This window comes from Falco peregrinus, chromosome Z, assembly GCF_023634155.1.
Source record: "Falco peregrinus isolate bFalPer1 chromosome Z, bFalPer1.pri, whole genome shotgun sequence".
In the NCBI taxonomy this organism is placed as follows: domain Eukaryota; kingdom Metazoa; phylum Chordata; class Aves; order Falconiformes; family Falconidae; genus Falco; species Falco peregrinus.
The window spans coordinates 13,975,210-13,993,505 of NC_073739.1; the positions used below are offsets into that span (position 1 = coordinate 13,975,210).

The 18,296-nt window shown below is 41.2% G+C and overlaps 1 protein-coding gene across 1 annotated transcript in view; it reads left to right on the plus strand.

The window, feature by feature from the left end:
- LOC129782740 (high mobility group nucleosome-binding domain-containing protein 5-like) overlaps positions 1-18,162 on the plus strand; it is a 106,617-nt gene extending 88,455 nt beyond the window's left edge. The window contains exon 2 of the mRNA XM_055791027.1: positions 17,341-18,162. Coding sequence (XP_055647002.1) covers positions 17,341-17,684 — 344 coding nt within the window. The 3' untranslated portion in view covers positions 17,685-18,162. The remainder of the gene's footprint in view (positions 1-17,340) is intronic.
- Positions 18,163-18,296: the final 134 nt, after the last annotated feature.

Below are 18,296 nucleotides of genomic sequence, written 5' to 3' on the forward strand. Positions count from 1 at the left end.
TTAAGTGGCAATAACATATACTTACACCAAAGAAGCAGCTGTGGCCAGTAACAGCAGTAACATTATCTTGGGTCCCCCAAAACTGATTCAGCTGCAGTCCAGGCCAGTTGCAATGCAATCAACAGCACTGACCTGTGAAAGACAAGTCATTATAGCAGAACACTGCAAACCAAAGGAGCCTAATAAAGATGTGAGGGTTATGAAACAGGAATCAGAAGCATTACAGGATGGAAAAGAAAACATAGATCATATCTCAACTTTGTGCCACATATCTTATTAATATAAAGGAAGAACTTATGACAAATCACCCCTTATTTATTTATTAATATATTTGGTAACTGATCACCTGCAATAATGAATCAGTACAAGAATATAGACTAGTAACAATTAATATAATGTCAGGAACACTTTGGAGTCTCCTTCTCCAAATTGAATAAACCTGTGTTACTTGACAAAGAAAAAAAAAATCTGTATTTGTGTTTCACAAAGTTTAAACATATGACAGGAAGCATGTACATTCTAATGTTTTTTCCTTGCCCTGCTCCTCACTTGCTATGACATTTTGGTCATGCCTTCCATACATTTTTTTACCCATGGAAAAAGTGAGTTTGCATACGATACACCAATTTTTGTGAGTATCAGTTTCTTGAACTGTCTGGATCATGTGTTAGTTCTGATATTCCCTCCTCTCTAGCTGATACCACAGGCGCACCCCAGCAGCTGAGGGAGAGGATAGAACCTCATCCCTACTCACCATTTGTTCACTCTCCAGGAGGCAGCAGAGAACAAAATGCAGCCTTTCAAAGAGGTGAGGTAACAACAGGGCAGAATTTTACAGGAAGAGCTACATTGGGTCTAAGCTGTATGTGCCATTCTAAAATCTGCTTTTTCCACCCTTAACACACAGAAAGTAGGAGAGGAAACAAAGGCAGGAAAGTAATTTTCTAGTTCCACAGTTACTGGTGAGGACCGATGTGTTCTTAGTTCACATGACCCAGTTCATGGGAGCCAAAATTATGCCCAGACAGTTCCTCATAAAAAGAAGCCTTAATGTAATAATAAAACTTGTTACTATTTATTGAGGACTGGTGAGTTAAAATGAGCACTTAACTTGTGCGGATATTAAAAGTGCTTTGTCTTTACTAGGAAAATATCTTCCACAGGTCCTTCTGCAAGTTGCACACCCCTTTTTTGACATGATTTCTTCCAAGGCTGGTGTAGCTTACTATTAACCATGTATGTGGGGATGAATGGTACAATTTAGCTTTCAAATTTTACATTTATAAAGCATGCTGATATTGTCTGATTTTAGAAACTCTCTCATAGTGAATAATGGGCCGTATATGATTTATTTAAAGAACGATGTGCTCGTGTTTGTCTGAGGAGACCTTTATTGTTAACTTGAAGATGCACTAAATCCTTGAATGGGTGACATAGGGAATGTTGTGCTAATTGTCCAGGTGCGAGATACGTTAATGAGTTCCCGGAAAGTTAATGAAGAGACATGAGTGACTTGTATAAAGAGGGGGCTGAAAGGTTCCCTCGCTGTGCATGACTTTGGTGGAGCGATCCCCCATGCTCCCAGCGCTGCCGAATAAAGGTAACCTCCGCTCGCTTATATGTTGGTAAAGTGATTCTTTAAATCAATAGTTACATGAAAGATATCTGAGATATTTAATCTCAAGTGTTATTGAATGGGGGAAAACATGGCTATAGGATGTCCCCTTCCTCAGATGCTCTATGATTGCATGTTTTTAGCTATAATAAATTTTTGCGGTGCTATAGTAAGCACAGAATCCTGTGATGTGATGCCAAAACGGCACAGAGTAACTGCTCAGAGACCAATTTTGTCTTTAAGCAGCAAAGGTATTTATTTCGTGCAACATTGGGGAGCTAGCTGAATCGCACCGGACAAACTAGCTCCAAAGTTTTCAGTGAAAAGTCAGGTATTTTATGCAGTTTTTCCATGAGAGGTTACACAACATCTTTACATACATATTCATTTGACACCCAATCATTCCACTTATAATAGGTGGGATCTAGGTGGAATAGACCTTTCAATTTTCTTTGTTTAACGATTTCCTGATTTGATGGCCTCCTTATCTCCTTCAGGTGCCCACCTTATCTTTTCCAATTATTCAGAGCACATTCCTTTCTCAACACAAAGCATCACCCAGAGCATTGTACCAAACTCATCTTGACTAATCTTTTTTTTTTTTTTTGAACCTTGTCCTGTTTCAGATGTAAAAGAAGAAAAAAAACCAAACCCCAAAACAAACCCAAAAAGGCTTGCATAGCATGTAGTTCAAGTGCAAGCGTGTAGCCCCCATTACACTCGGAAAGGCAGTGTTTCAATTTGTAGCATGTGAAGTCCAATCACGAACTCGGTAGTCAGGCTCATGATGTCCCCATGACCTAGATATGAGGTAAAGGACATGCTTTTTAGGGAGTATATTGCGTGGACACCAAATCAGAAAGAAGAAATTAGAGCAGCTCCTCCCTACCAATGCTTGCATTAAACCAAGCTGTACAAGAGAGAGCTTGCAGCTATATTTTATTGCACATAATCAGCAGTCCTGATAGGACCAGAAATGTTTGTCCAAATGAGAGAAGAATATACCACAAAAGGTCAGGGACAAGGTAAGGGAGAGGGGAAGCACTGAGGAACAAGCTTCTAACATAATTTTGGGGTGTTACTCCAGCACCTGCATTAACAAGCAAGACTTGCTATTGACAGAGACATAGAAATAACTAGAGGATGGGCAATGTCCCACCTTCACAGAGCACCAGCTCTGCTGTGGTGTTGCTTGATTCATACTGTTTGTGTTACAGTAACTGCAGGACACCCCAAAGGGAACCAGGGTCCAACTAAGTGCAGTGGGATGCACAAACCAAGTCTTCCACAGGGCATTTGTCCAGAGGTTGCCAGATACTAAAAAAAAAAAAAACACCACACTTTCAGCTTCCAGTGATTCTCCAGTAGCCAGGACAGATCCCAAAGCCCTGGCAGCAGCTGCAGAGACAGAGGACACAGACTGATGTGCAACTGCACACACTGCAAAAGGGCTATTTTGTTCAGTTTATTACAGCTGTTGAGTGGAGCTGGGCTCCTTCTTCCACTGTGTAATTTGTTGTTGCTTTCTTACTCTGGGAGAAAAAGGTAAAAGCTAGTGATTTTCCACTTAGAGAGACACAGCACAGGAAGAGTTAAAATAAGAAAGCCTGAATGTTTAATCTGCCAGAAACATATAAGAAGAGCAATCAAATCTGGGATAAGTAGCTCCGAATGAGGTATGCCTGATTGCTTTAGGCCATGCTGTTTGTCAGTCTTTTAAAATTCAAGTCATTACCAGATGCTGATCTGCTATAATATTGTGATATTTTATCTGATTACACTTATGTGATTGTGCCATATCTGCTATTTGCCTTCCCATTTTTTCATGTATATTAAATGCAGGTGGTTTTATTATTCAGAGAGCTAGAAAGTGTTGACTGCTCTGAATATAAATGGGGATATTATATCATTACCTTGCTCTGAAAGCAGAGTCGTTCAGTGTGTAAATCATATGCAAGGTACCTAGTGGAGACACAATAAACCATAATGTCTTGAGAGAGAAAGCAATGAGGAAGGGATAAGAAGATAAAAATTTAAGGCATTGTTAAAGAAGGATAATCTTCATAATCCTATTTAGTTCTTTCAAGCCACCATTTGTTGATAATATAACCTTTATATTCAAAACTTCTTTCAAGTTCATTATCAATAATGGAAGTGAACAAAAACACAAAATCAGCAACCAACCAAGCATTTTAGCTGCTTGCAAAAGGATGCAGAAGGGACTCACACATTTCTGCAAAAGCTCTGTGGACCCTTCTTCTCACCACAAGGCTTACTGTCAGTATGGGGCTTCAGAATTCCCTGGAGAAATGTGCAGGAATCACTTACAGCATAGCTGAACAGCAGATAAGTGTAGCAGGGCAAAGGGACTTCATCTGAGATCAATATGTAGATATAATAAAGTTAATCTGGGAACTCCCTCTTGCTTGCAAGCATTTCCTTGGTGATTTCACTATGATAAATTGAGAGCATGATAAATACCACTGTGAGGAGGCTTAGAAATGCTACTAAATCACAGAAAGGCTGAGACTGGGGTCAACTGTGGAGATCGCTTAGCCCAGCTTCCTTGCTGAGCTACAGCAGGTTGCTTAAGACAGTGTGCAGCTGAGTTTTGGATACCTCCAGGGATGGGACTCCACAACCTTTCTGGGAAACCTGTTCCTGTGCTCAAAATACACTCAGTAAAAAAGTGTTTTCTTATGTTTAAATGGTCTTTCCTATCTTTCATTTTGTGTTTATCACCTCTTATTCTGTCCCTGGCCACCTCTGAGGAGAGTCTGGCTCCATTTTCTTTAATTCTCCTATGAGGTATTTATACACATCACTAAGTCACCCCCGAGCCTTCTCCTCTCCTGGCCGAACAGTCCCAGCTCTCTCCTCCTGCCCTCACAGGAAAGATGCTTCAGTCTTTGCATCGTCATTGTGGCTCTGCTGTCTACTCATTTGGGTATGCCCATGCCTCTTTTTTACTGGGAAGCCCAGGACTGGGCACAGTAGTCCAGATGTGGTCATGTCTACATGGTATTCCTCTCCTTTGGCTATTTTAGTGTAACCTGTTGTGATCCTGCTGAACCTCCAACAGCCCTGACTTGACAGATGCAGGTAAATGCTCAATAAACAAGTAAAAGCACAAAATAGCTAATGCCTCCCCATCCCTTCCCCTGTCAGTTTTGCTTACAACATTCGGGGGGACACAAAGGATGTCAAGTCCCCAGAGAGGTGTCCTGGATTCAGCTGGGATAGAGTTAATTTTCTTCTTAGTAGCTGGTGCAATGCTGTGCTTTGGATTTGGTGTGACAACAATGCTGACAGAACAGTTTTCAGTTGTTGCTGGGTGATGATTATACTAAGCCAAGGGCTTTTCTGTTGCTCAGGCCCTGCCAGCGAGAGGGCTGGAGGGGCACGGGAAACTGGGAGGGGACACAGCCAGGGCAGCTGACCCCAACAGGCCAGAGAATATTCCAGACCATTGAACATCGGGCTGAGTGTGTAACTTGGGGGGAGAAGAGGGAAGAGGGGTACATCTGGCGTTATGGCGTTTATCTTCCCAAATTACCGTTACACGTGACAGACCCCAGCTGTCCTGGGGATGGCCGAACACCTGCCTGCCCATGGGAAGCAGTGAATGGATTCCTTGCTCTGCTTTGCTTGTATGCGTGGCTTTTCCTTTGCCTGTCTTTATCTCAGCCCACATGTTTTCTCACTTTTACTCTTCTGTTTCTCTCCACCATCCCACCAGTGAGAGTGAGCGAGTGGCTGCATGGGCCTTGGTTGTGAGCTGGGGTTAAGCCACAACAACAGGCTACAGCACAAAGCGACCCCACTGCACCCCTGTTTACACAAATTATTTCAGACAGCAGGACTAGGAGTCCTGAGGGAGATTACATTGGTCAGGTAGACGACATTCTTCAAGTGAAGCAAGATAACTTTACGTAGACACCAGCAGGAGGTAGAGAGGAGCAGGGTATGCAGAAGGCATCTGGGGGAAACCTCTATAATTAAAGCACAGCAGACACCAACTTCTTGAAAAAGAGGAATGCAAGAAGAAAGGGAAATAAAGGAGGGTAAGGGGCAGTCAACACAAAAGCCATGGATGAATTGCTCAGAAACCCAGAAGTTCAAGAAGAAAAACAAGAAAAAAAACCACCTGAACATGGGACAAAGCCACAATTATTGAAGGTTAGTTTAAGCTTGCAGATGAAAGCACAAGGGTAACAAAACAAAAGCAAAGATTAGTATAAGGTGACAGAATTAAGAGTAAAGGTGGCTTGAAATCTGAACTGAGGAAGAGGTACGTTATTGTCCTTGGGACTACAGCATCCAGTGTCACGATCTCAAGTGTGTCTTTCATACAAGTGCACAGGTAGTCCAACTAATCTGGAGACAAAATTAGCAGAAATGCTCTGTTCTCTTGAAATGCACCTTCAGCAGGCAGAAACAAAGAAAACTCTGAGGAGGAAGAAGATAGACGTAAACCTCAAAGTAGTGGTAAGAGTCAAATAGACAAACCATTGCCTTAAATGCCTCCCTCCTGAATCTTCACTGATGTTATCTGCCCAGATGATTTTCAGCACAGCTAACAGCCTAATGACATTGACTCACAAGTCTGGGCATTAACAGAATTAACTGCCAAGCTTGCTGGAATATGTGTGATTTTATCATGATAATCACAAAATGTGTTGTCCATAATGCCTCTGCTCCCAAAGCCATATGACACAGGGAAATTCTTGTTTTCTCTTCAAAAATAAGCTCTTAGTCTTCCCATCTGTGGAGAAAAGACTGAAGGCATCAACTCAAGTTTAAAAGGGCAGGAAACCAATAAAAAGTATTTCATGTTTAGAAAAAGTATTTTTAAATGGTTCAAAGAGTGTCACTTTCAAGAATTTGGAAATCTTGATTCATCATGCTTCATATTGGTTTCATTCCTTTTTCAAATCTCCTGGACAGAAAAGCTACCAAGTGCCATACTGCTTTTCCAGGATAGAAAGCCATCTTCCTAAATACTATCTCATACATGTAAATCTGATCAATGAAAAAAAAAAAAAAAAAAACGGAGAAAAAAAGCCAACCCTATGCAGGAAGTTCCATAACTTCAAGAATTAATGGTTAAAAAGCAAGGTTCACAGTATAGAGACTTCCGTGTGCAAAAGACCTGTCAGTAGTGCTGAACTAGGGGATTTCTACAACTTTTTATTTCCTTGAATTAGTGGTTCATCAGAGAAGGGACACTGGTTTTGCTCTGCTTTCAGAAAGCAACGAGTTGCACTGGCACAGAGGTTCATATCTGTCTCCTTGTTTCTAGCACCAGACAGAGGATTTAAAGATCCAATGTGATTCCACATAACTGGTTTTTTTCCTGTTATTCCACTTCTACGATTAGCAAATAAAGGGAATATGGAACTAAATGAACTGTATTTGGATGCTGGTACATATTTCAGCATTTTAAAAAAAAATACATCAAAACTCCCTCAAATTTGTTTGGATAAAACCGTTTTACAGAGACTGAATGTCAGTCAGAAGTAAAGAACAGTGGTGTAAAATTTCAGAGGCACACAGATATTCAGGGAAAAGGAACTGTGTCAGGCTTTGTTTTATTTAAAGTCTCTCTTGTATAGTTTTTTAGAGACAATAAATATTATGTTTGTGAAAGCTGCAAATTATACTAAATGTAGAGAAACTGCAAACACCAGTTAAAGCAGAATAAAGTCAAGTTTATCCAAGAAATTGGAAAGATAGAGTGATAAAAATAAAAGAATGTCGCCATTTTCCCAAGAGACCCAAAGCTCCTTATGTGCCATACTTCTGTGGAGCAGTGTACCCAGGGTCACAGGCTTTCCTGGGCTACAAATGCACTAACACAAAGAGCTGAGAAGCCACATCAATTACTCTAGTCAAAGGTGGACTGATATCAGAGTTATTGGTAGGAAGAAGACATTTGACTTCTGTGGTTTTCAGATCCTGCTGTCAACAATTTTTTTCTCTTGGTGTACAATGAGACGGGGAGAGGAAGCTGGATGTTTCTCAAATGTTCATAATGAGCACAGAAGACTTTGTTGGTTCTTATTCACATTAATATGTAATCATTTGCTTTCCCCTAGCACCAATGTGCTTCTCAAGCATGGGGATGAATAAAAAGCCACGTGATTATACAGTCCAGCCAGAAGTCATTGGAGAAGGAAAAGAAAGAAAAAGGAAAAGAAAGAAAAAGGAAGAGAAAGAAAAAGTAAAAAAATCACCCTTGCCAGGGTACAGGGGCAGGCGGCTGCTGGGGATGGGAGCATTGAGGGGGCACCCGGGAGTGGCAAGGGAGGACTGTCCCACTGCTCCACCAGGGAGCAGGGCAGCTTGGGGGCAGCTGGGGCAGTCCCCACCCTGGGCAGATGGCACCATCCTGGAGATAGGGATGTGGGGAGCTGGGCTGGGAGATAGGCCTGTGGGTAGGGGTCAGAATCAGGGATGGTGAGGGGACCCAGGGTCAGACACAGCCCCAGGGCTGGAGCTTGATATCAATTCCTTGGAGAAAATTATATCAGAATCAAAACAGCTCGCACAGTTTTTGTCTTTCTCCTGCATTTGTTTATATGCTAATTCCTGTAATACTTCTGCTAAAAATACAACTTCGTTTTGATTGTTAATGCTTAAGGAGCATCACTAGAAATAAAGCTTGCAAAGGTGTTCATTGCATCCTGCAATGGTCCAATGAAGCCCCTCAGGCACAGCATCACAAGGTGCGGATGGGCTCCCAGTCAAGGTACGCACAAGTTTTCCAGCTACACACCAAGAATTGCCTAAATCCTGTGTTCCACTGCCCTCACCAGGAATGATTCAGACCTGCCCAACGTGCAGCCTGCACTTGCAGCCACCTTGCACCACCACCGGCCACCTGCTGCTGCCGGCGATGAAAGCTGCCCGTTCCTGCCGCAGGGCTGCATGGCCAGCAAGGTTGTAACACCTCCGTATGCAGTTCCGCATCTGTGGCTCCCGCCCTCCTGCCTGCTTTTCTCCTCATTTTTCTCTTCCCATTTTTACTTCCATTTCCACTGCTGCCATTTTTTGGTGCATGAGAAAGCTTGGGCAGTTCCTTCAGGAGACACGTTCTGACTGCTATGCGAATTTCACCAATACTTCACCTGGTTAATGCATGACCAGGAGTATCATTTTCCAAAGACTTCAATGACCTCAGAGTTTTCAGAAAAGTGACTTTGTGGCTTTTATCACTCAGGTCACCCTAGCAAAGAATTATTTCAGGAACTTTACTCATACTTTAGCAACTTGGTATGTTACAGAAGTTGTAAGTGCAAGAAATGGACTAACAATTCCTCCATTAAAAGTTGTCACCAGGCAAGACAGATGCACATGCATGCTCCATGAAGTACACATGTATTAATAGAGCTTTGCAGATGTTAAGACACAGTGTCATGGCCTTTTGTTCCAGAGGAAATGTCAGTTTAAGGATTTTTTGCCACAGATGTTGCGTCTTATTCTTCCCCCTGTGCTGCCCCTCAGCTACACTGACACAACTGTTCAGTAAGGCTGTACAGAAAGCAGCACCTGGGTTAAAAGCAACTCTGTCAAAAAATAAAATCTTGCACATCTCAAAACCCCCTTAGCTCACTGACCAATTTAACATGCCTGCTCCAACAGGCTGAGCCTGGCTTTTCAGCTAGGAGGTGCTTCAGAGCAGCAGAAGGCCTCAGCCACTGCTGCGCCCAGGGAGAGGCTACCTGGAGCTCTGCTGCAGGATTATGCTAACCTAGGTTTCCACTCCAGGGGTGAAATTCATCTTCACAGAAAGGCTTCAGCACTGTTTTAGTCTTTCATTAGCTCTGAAAAAGTTAGGCATGAGTTTGTGTGACATTAAATTATTTTGTTACTGAAGAAATACATTCTGCTTTGCCCATGTTCTCCCATCAAGGATACATAAACAAACCTTGTTTCTGCTCTTACTTAGGTTTTTTTCCACTTATAAATGGAGAAATTAAAATGTCCACTAAGTGCCTTGTAATGCCTTGTCTCTTCTTCCCTCTCACCCCTCTACTACAACTATAGAGAGACTCGTATTAAGCAGCTAGGAAAACCCAAAATTTGGCATGGATTCTACAATGCCCACTGACTCCCTGACCAAAAGGCAAGGTTTCAGAAAAGAATCCTATTTCCTAAAAAGCCTTTAGTTCAGGCACACTCACTGAATGAGTCCTTCATGTACACTAGTAGTGTTCTTTCATGGAATGAAAACATTTAGTTGAGGAAAACACTGACAGCCGCTGACTTCATCAATACTTGCCATGATTTATCTCTGTTTTTTTCTTACAAAAATGTCTGTGCAGAGACTTCATCTACTCAGTCTCCCATATTGTCTTCCATTTATTCCTTTCCCAAGGATGGCCTTTGTTGCTTCCCCCTGCTGGTAAAAAAAGAAAGAGAGGCTTCTTATTTATGTACGTACATACATGCATCTTGTGCATATACGCACACACAAGAAATAGTAGCAGGGTGCTTTTACTTCTCTTTATTCACATGGAAACAGCCTGTTACACATGGTAAAACCTTCACAAGCCAACAGTTTTACTGCATTTCTGAGTCAGAAAAACTTGCAGCCCTGCAATTAACAGCAGGCCTAAAACTTGACAATAGAAGTCATCCCTCAATTAAATTTTTTAGTATGACTAGCATACAAATTTAGGCAGTCTATTAGACTGTTGAGAGAGCTGCTCCTCATTCTTTGCAGATGGTGCCTGCAAATAATATCCAGATATGACAGCAGTGCACTCATTAGCAGTGTTAGCAAAATAAATATTTCCAATAACAAAAATACATCAACTGAAAAGGAAATATTGAATCAGAGCATCATACGATATAAACAGGCACAACTCTGCAGACAATTATTTTATTCTATTTAATAACCTATAAATGCATGTTATACATACAGGATGGAAAATGATAGGCTAGTCATTTGGAAATATTTGGTCTCATGCAATAAAAGGACATGACACAGTGGGGTGACATAATTAACTGATGTGGAGCATGCAGTTCTTCAAAAAGAAGAGTGCTGAGCTGCTGTAAGCACTCTCCCTCACTCTTCCAGTCTTTACTAGTAGCAGTGTAGACCCTTCAATAATGAAGAGATTTTTAATGTTATTAATTACCTATGCACTTCCTGACCAGGTTTTCTCTTAGCTTGGAACTTTGCACCATCTGGGTACTGAAACATGTTTTGAACACTGTCAAGGCAGGTATCTACAGCAGAAAAATTTTCTATACTCGATTTTCAGAAAAGCTCCATTGCCCTATGAACTTATGAAAGTAATTTTTCCAAAGGTAAATGCATATTGGATTTCACCAGTTTTGTTTTAAGGACAATGTTATATCAAAACACCAAGAAACTGGATTACCGACTCAATTGGATTTAATAATTTAGGTCACAAAACCAACCAATTCTCTGTATAAAAAATCTATCCTCCCTCTTTCTTTTTGTAATATATTTAAAGCAACAGTTCAACACTTTTGTCTCCATAGACCTTTCTCAACTAGAATCCACTCTACCTGCTGCCAGTAAAACAGTTGTTGGCTGTGAACGACACAAATCCTTTCTGTTCTCAGTAACTGAGGGAATGGTTTGACTATTAAAACTAGGCTGTGCTTCACAAGCAGAGAAAGAAGAGAAAAAGGGTATGAAATGGACAGGGTCAGGGAAAGTGTCTGACAGGTAAGGTTGTTATTTGTACTTGTTTTCCTCCATATAAGCCTCAGGATTACCCAAAGTACTGGCTGTACTTTTAAACACAAAAGAGACATCTCTACTTTTCTGGGAAGGCATATAGGGTGGTCCAAGAGAGCAAAACACTGCTAGCAGAAACCTTCACAGGGAGAGTGAGCCACTACCTAAAAAAAGCAAGGAGGCATGATAAATGGGTGCAGGAAAAGTAAAAAAAAGGAAAGCAAATGTGAACACAAGTGCAGAGACAACCATCCTGTGAAGGCACACAAGTTCTATCTTTATGAAAACCTCATTAGTATTCACTGTAACTGCACAACAGCTCTATCCTTGGAGGCAAGTCTGCAGGACCAAAATTAATGTGCTGAACCAGGAAGTTTTAAAGATTAACAGTATGTCCATAAGAGAGTGCCAGTTTTATCCCATAGGTATGAAAAAAGTACCTCTACCACCACCAAAAAATAGACTGAGAGCAGAGCAAGACATCACACAAGGAGCAGTGAGGAGGATACCTGATGCCCATTTTGTTGGGAAAGTAATCAGATTGGAACCTTAAGCCTAACTCAGAGCAGCAGCTAAAAAAGTTAGTGAGTGTAACACTCACCACGACAATGCCTGAGTAGCTTTGTGGACTGAACTTCAAATCTCTACACCTCTGCTGCCCACCTCAGTGAAGAGCATGATTGCCCTGTTCCACAGGGCAGTTTGATAACATTCTCATTCATTCTAAATGAAGAGGCTGAAATTAGGTAGAGTGATTTTTCCACCATGAGCACCCACCCAAAAGTTAAGATCAAAGAGGTGCTAAAAAATTATGGGGATCCCACGTCCAGGACAGCTGTAATTCAGAATGTGAGACACTGCTGCAGGAGGAGGTGCATCAGTAGTAAAATCAAGAAATTATCAAGGAGTGGAGAAAGATGTACTCTTTAGCTGGCATGAGTGTTAAATAATAATAAATAATAAAACAATCCTTCTAGTCCTGATGTCCCTCCCAGAGGGATGGGTATTGTCGTGAGGAAGGGGCTGGCAGGATCCCCATGTGCTTGGGCAGGAGCACCGTGAGCCACATCCCAGGCAGCAATGCTGGTGGGGCCAGGTGCAGCGCTGGGGAGAAGGTCCTGGCTCCTGGTGGGCAGCCAGCTGAGCAGGGCCAGAGAGTCTGGAGGTAAGGAAAAGCTTCCCTGCCTCCCCCTGCTGAGGACAGCTGACCAGTGCGGCCAGGATTCAGGGACATGGTGCCACCTCCCTCCTTGGAGGGCTTCCAGTCCCCACAGGGTAATGCCCAGAGCCCCGGTCTGACCCCGGAGTGGAGACTGCCTGAGGTCCCTGCTGGCCTGAATGATGATCCAACGTTCTCAATTCAAGGAGGACACCTGAATGCTGGAGAGGATTCCTGGAAGACCTAATTAAGGATGAATTGGGTAACTGGAAAAGCTGCAGTGCAGAGCAAGATTTTAAGGATCTCAATCTTTACCTCATTAGCAGCAGGTTAGTGCATGCATTGATCACTGTCCCTAAGTACCACTTAGGAAGCACAGACCTGGTAACAGAGGGCTTTTCAGCCTGCCAGAAGGTATAACAGGATCCAGCGACTGAGACAAAGAAAGTCTCGGAAAGAAAAAACATGGCAATTTTAAAAATGAACATAATTAAGTATTTAATTTGTGGAAATCTTCTAGTCTCAGCACAATGTAAGTAGGCTCAATTATAGCTGGCACTTGGCCCTTCTACTCTGGGAAACCTGAGTACTGAATAACATTTCTTTTTCAAAAAGGATCAACATAGGAGAGAGTTTTTTCTAACCAAACAAATGAAAGACACATATCAGCCACTGACTGAGAAGGTGTAAAGATAAAGTGTAGGAAGAGAGCCTGTGGAGGGAAAGAAACCTGAGCCCAAAGGAAACAAAGGTATGGAGTTGCACAGGTGACAACTATAAACTGACATTACAGGGAAGACAAAAAGAAGAGAGATTTGAACTAACTCAATTCATTCTGGCTTTCTTGTGATAGCTCTACAGGGTTAACAAGAACATATTTTGTCAGCAAATCAGGCCTGAGGTCTCTGACTTTGCAGCACATAACAAGGAGGAGATTTATGTGGGGCAGGAATCACCTTTCTGTGTTGAGAAGGTGTTATGCCACTTGTATTGCCTCTGGCCAGTACCATTAGGGGAGTACGATTTATGGTTGTTGTCAGGCTGTAAGAGCAGCATACCCGACTCTGGATGCACATGCAGAGCAGTCCTTCATCGTGTCCCAGACCTTAACCAATGTTGCACAGTGTGGAACTGTGCTTTGCAGTTCCATTACAACTGGATGAAAAGGTGAATCAGAAAGTTAGATAAATGAGACAGATAACAGCATGCACATGATTAATATTTATCTCTAAGTAGTACAAACGTAACAGAAGAGAGCAATAGTTAGCTGAAAATGCACTAGTAACACATGTAAGTGTAAAGCACAGGCGTTTGGGAGAAATGGCATAATTAACAAGGAATTTCAATACTTCCTGCAGGTCTGGTGCTGAGCTAGACTTAGAAGCAACAGTCAGCACCTGCCCTAATACCGTAGCAGCATTAAAAATATATTAAAAATAGCAAGTTTTCAGTGTGGTCAGGAGTGTACTTCCAGATCAAATCAGATTCTTTTAAAAGACATAGAAAATAATTAGCAAATTTTTCTCCTTTTGTTATAGTCTTGTGTTGGATGTTGCTTTAGTTACATTAGGGGGTGTTAGTAATGTGAGTGGAGAAGAGCTCTGACTAAGGAAACTGTAGAGCTGATAAAAAAAAAATTAATTCCTAGTAGGCATGGTTGCTGGTGTGAAAAAGTTTGAGGATGCCTTCTGGGCATTGAAAATGCCTTTCATTAACACTTAAGCAGTCAAGTGGCAAGATTCATTATATCTAAAAAGCCCAGTACATTTAATTCCCTCCTTTTCATTAGTGTTTCCTGTTTACTAAGTGCTGCATGGATACCTAGCGGGCCAGAGGCTGAGCTGTTGCAGATACCATACAGTACCATGTCAGTCACATACCGTGCTGTGCAGTCAGGGTGAGGTTCCTAACAGAGCACCGTGCACCAAGAAGCCTGCTGTTTGAGCAACTCTTGAACTGCCACCATCTCCTCTACAGGCATTTCCTCCCAGCTGTCCCAATCATCTTCAATGGAAAACGGTGTTTTGACCAGCTAGGCTCTTCAGACCCAAAATACTGAAAGGAATCCATTCAAAGAAATGAGCAGAGCATCGGTACAATGAATGCAGTGACTTCTTCAGTGTAAATTATACGTGCAAGTTACAGTAGCCCCATAAATTTCACTCTGGCAGCATCATTCCAAGGCTACTCTATCATCCTGCTGTTGGAGTATGTGATCAGAAGGTCAGAAAAGCTGATTTTTAGTTTTTTCTGTTTATTTTCTTCTTTTCTAGTCTCTGTACCAATGACTCCATGTAAGGTTAGTAAAACGATACACCAAGCTAGAATTAGAAAATACTCCAAATAGCGCACACTTAAAGTACCAAACAATTTGTTTCCTAAGTGGGTAAAGTTCTGACAGCAAAGAATTCTTGCGAGAGCATGGTCTGTATTTATCCTGTTCTTGAATGATGAGTGCTTAGCAGAAGCCTGCTAAGATCAAGAACTTTATCCATTATTCAATACCAACAATCCTGCTTTTTGTAAAAGTACGAAACCTTGCCTATCAGCAGCGTTTCCTTTCTGCAAAGATGCTTTCTTTATAACTGGTGCTGCAGGGGTTTTTTTCTGCAAGTCAGTGAACAGCCCAAGTTTTGTTTAATTGCTGCATTTTTATTTTTATTCATTCTATGCATTTAAAAGGCTGCTGTGGCTGGAACGGAAAGGAGGTTGTTACACTGTCAAATATTTCTCCTGTAGGCTGACAAAAAGAAGCTGTTTCTTAACCTGATGGCAATGAAAGACAGCAAATGAATCATTGCTTGAGGAAACCAATTTATTTAGTCACTGTGTGTCACTTATTTATTACTTACCAGCACATGCTGTTCGTTCAATTAAATATAAAAACCTGAAGTTCTCTTCCAGCCCTCCACCACCACAATTTTTAAAAACATACAACAAACAAGAAAAATTACATAAATCTGCAGTGCTAAAGCAGAATCCTTTGGGTTTATTGTGCTTCTCTTGTTTTAATTAAGCCTTGTTTATTAAACTTCTGCAGATAAGGTATGGGGATTATTAATCTTACTCATTAGCAAAAGATAAAAGTTACCAGGGAGAGAGGACATTATAAAAGCAGAGTTTAAAGTTCCCCACTGAGATACACATTAAAAAAAATGAAATGAAGTAGTGAGACCAAGTGTTGATTACAGTATTTTATCAATAAAAATACAAGGAGCTGCAAACAGCAAACATTTTTCTCCCTTTTACATTCAGAGGAATAAGGAATGAAAACTCCTACATGTACATCATTTATAACACTAGCAGTACATGTACACAGCATCTCACAATATAATCAGATGTACAAAGAACTCACACACATTCCAGTACTGTCTTTCTTACTGCATCCACGTCCTTTTTTTCAAGACATGTTATGCGCTGGTAACAGAATTCTTGTTCCTGAGACAATTCACTCTTCTTTGCTTAACAGTGCAATTAATATGGAAAGCCTTCCTTATAAACATAAAACATAAAATAACACAAACATAAAATCTACTGGTCCATAGATAATTTGGCATTTGGAGATTTTCTTAATATGTATAATTGCTAAAGTAACAACAAGTTACAGTTACTTTACCCAAGACCCTTTTCCAATGTTAAATGGATAGTCTGAATTGCAATTCTAACCAGAATTCAACTCTAATGTATCAACCGTGTCAAAACACCCCCCACTGATTCCTGACTTTGTAGTTTTCAACGATAAGCGTATATTACACCCCAACAGGTTTATGAGCTGCCATTCTCTGCTGACCACAGCTCTCACTTCAGTCAAGCTCACTCCCTTTGGCCTGTTGATATTTAGTGAACAATACTGGCAACATTCCTTCTTCTGCAGCAAGTGGAGGTAAAATCTGGGGCCCTGTAGCTCCCTGCTCTCTCCCTCTGTTGCTTATGGCTTGGCTTCCCGATACAAATTTCAGTGTTAATTTAGGGCTGTGGCAGTAAAGCGACACGCTTTCAAAGGTCCACTAAAAAGCAATTGAGTCATTCCTAGGTTTGACAAGTCATACTTTTTGCAAGACAATAAAAATCTTTAGTAAAATTAATTTCTCCATTCTCACACAATCAATGTTTTCATTAAAACATCCCAATGGAGCAAAAGTGCAAGGAAGAGGATTCACCAGACTGGAATGACCCTAGCCTGCAAAGAGACATAGATGCCTGCAGAGACTCATTATTCTTGCTTCAGGACCAAGACTGACCCACTGGAGATTTAGCAAAACCATGATCTACCAATTCCTCTATCAGTTTATTTCAGCAAAGGAGTAATTTACTGATGATAAACATCATCATGCCAAAGACATAAACATACTCTTAAAATGACAAAAGCAGAGAAACTGTTGCATTGGTCTCTCCTGCAAAGCAGATACAACTATTGTCCTTTTGAAAAGAATATGCAGATTAGCTAATGAAAAAACTGATGAAGCTCTAGTGTTATGCGACCTAACACCAGTATTTGGCAAGAGACATATCTGAAGGGCTTAAATTCTGCCTAAATCCTGATATCGAACTCTCTCTACCATTGGATTCCAGCTCTTGAGAGGTGCCCACACAGTATGGAAGAGTAGGCTCAGGAATTTAAAGGGAACTTCCAACTGTCTAAATAGGGCCCAACTATGGTAGATGCTACCTGTTTTGCATTCCTGGGAATAATACTAATAGCTCTATGGCATTTTAGTACAAAGACCAATTCCATAAGAAACCTATTTCTTTAAACCACCCTTTTTTACATAGTTAAACAAGAAGGCAATCCATTAATAGAGTGGCTTAGATCCACTGAGTATGTAAAAGGCTTAGCAAAAAGCTAAGATGGAAAAGACGAAGATGGAAAAGACGAAGATGGAAAAGACGAAGATGGAAAAGACGAAGATGGAAAAGACGAAGATGGAAAAGACGAAGATGATGGAAAAGACGAAGATGATGGAAAAGACGAAGATGATGGAAAAGACGAAGATGATGGAAAAGACGAAGATGATGGAAAAGACGAAGATGATGGAAAAGACGAAGATGATGGAAAAGACGAAGATGATGGAAAAGACGAAGATGATGGAAAAGACGAAGATGATGGAAAAGACGAAGATGGAAAAGACATTGCCTGCCTTTACAATGGCAGGAGGTCCCTTCAGTTAATTTTCCAGTACTGCATCCACTGAAGTTTCAGCGTGCCTCTACGTTGATGCCCTGATGAGGCCTGATAAGCAAGCTGGAAAAGATATCAAACAATTAATCTTAATTTTTCTTGGAATACAGAGCAGACAGCTTCATAAAAAGATAATCTATGGACTGCCTTTATTTATAACAAAGCAATCCTACAGCCAAATGATGACCTGTACAGCCAAAGTAACAGGACACTGCAGCAGGAGCACTAGGATGTGCAGTGCATAGAAACTCCCCTTTAGGGAGAAAATGCTACAGCTGCTAAATCTTGATGAAGAACAACCTACCTGTCCCCAGGTGCAGCAAACTGGGTTATGTATCATCAGCCTGAAGTGTCACATTAGAACTGAATTAACCAGGGTCCTGGTCTCAGCCTTCCCACTCATCTCAAGACAACGAGAGCACTGCTTCATCCTTACACTTCAACATTTCATCTAAGTATACATATAACAAAATTTCCTTGCTCCTACCTTGTATTTGTCTAAATTGCAAGTCATTCCCCTTTACTATTCTGTTCCCATCACCTTTTCTTGTAGGGAAAAGTAATGCTTACAACTTGTTCATACAGCTTGTGTTCTTAGTATACAAGGGTTTGAAGCAGACGTTGG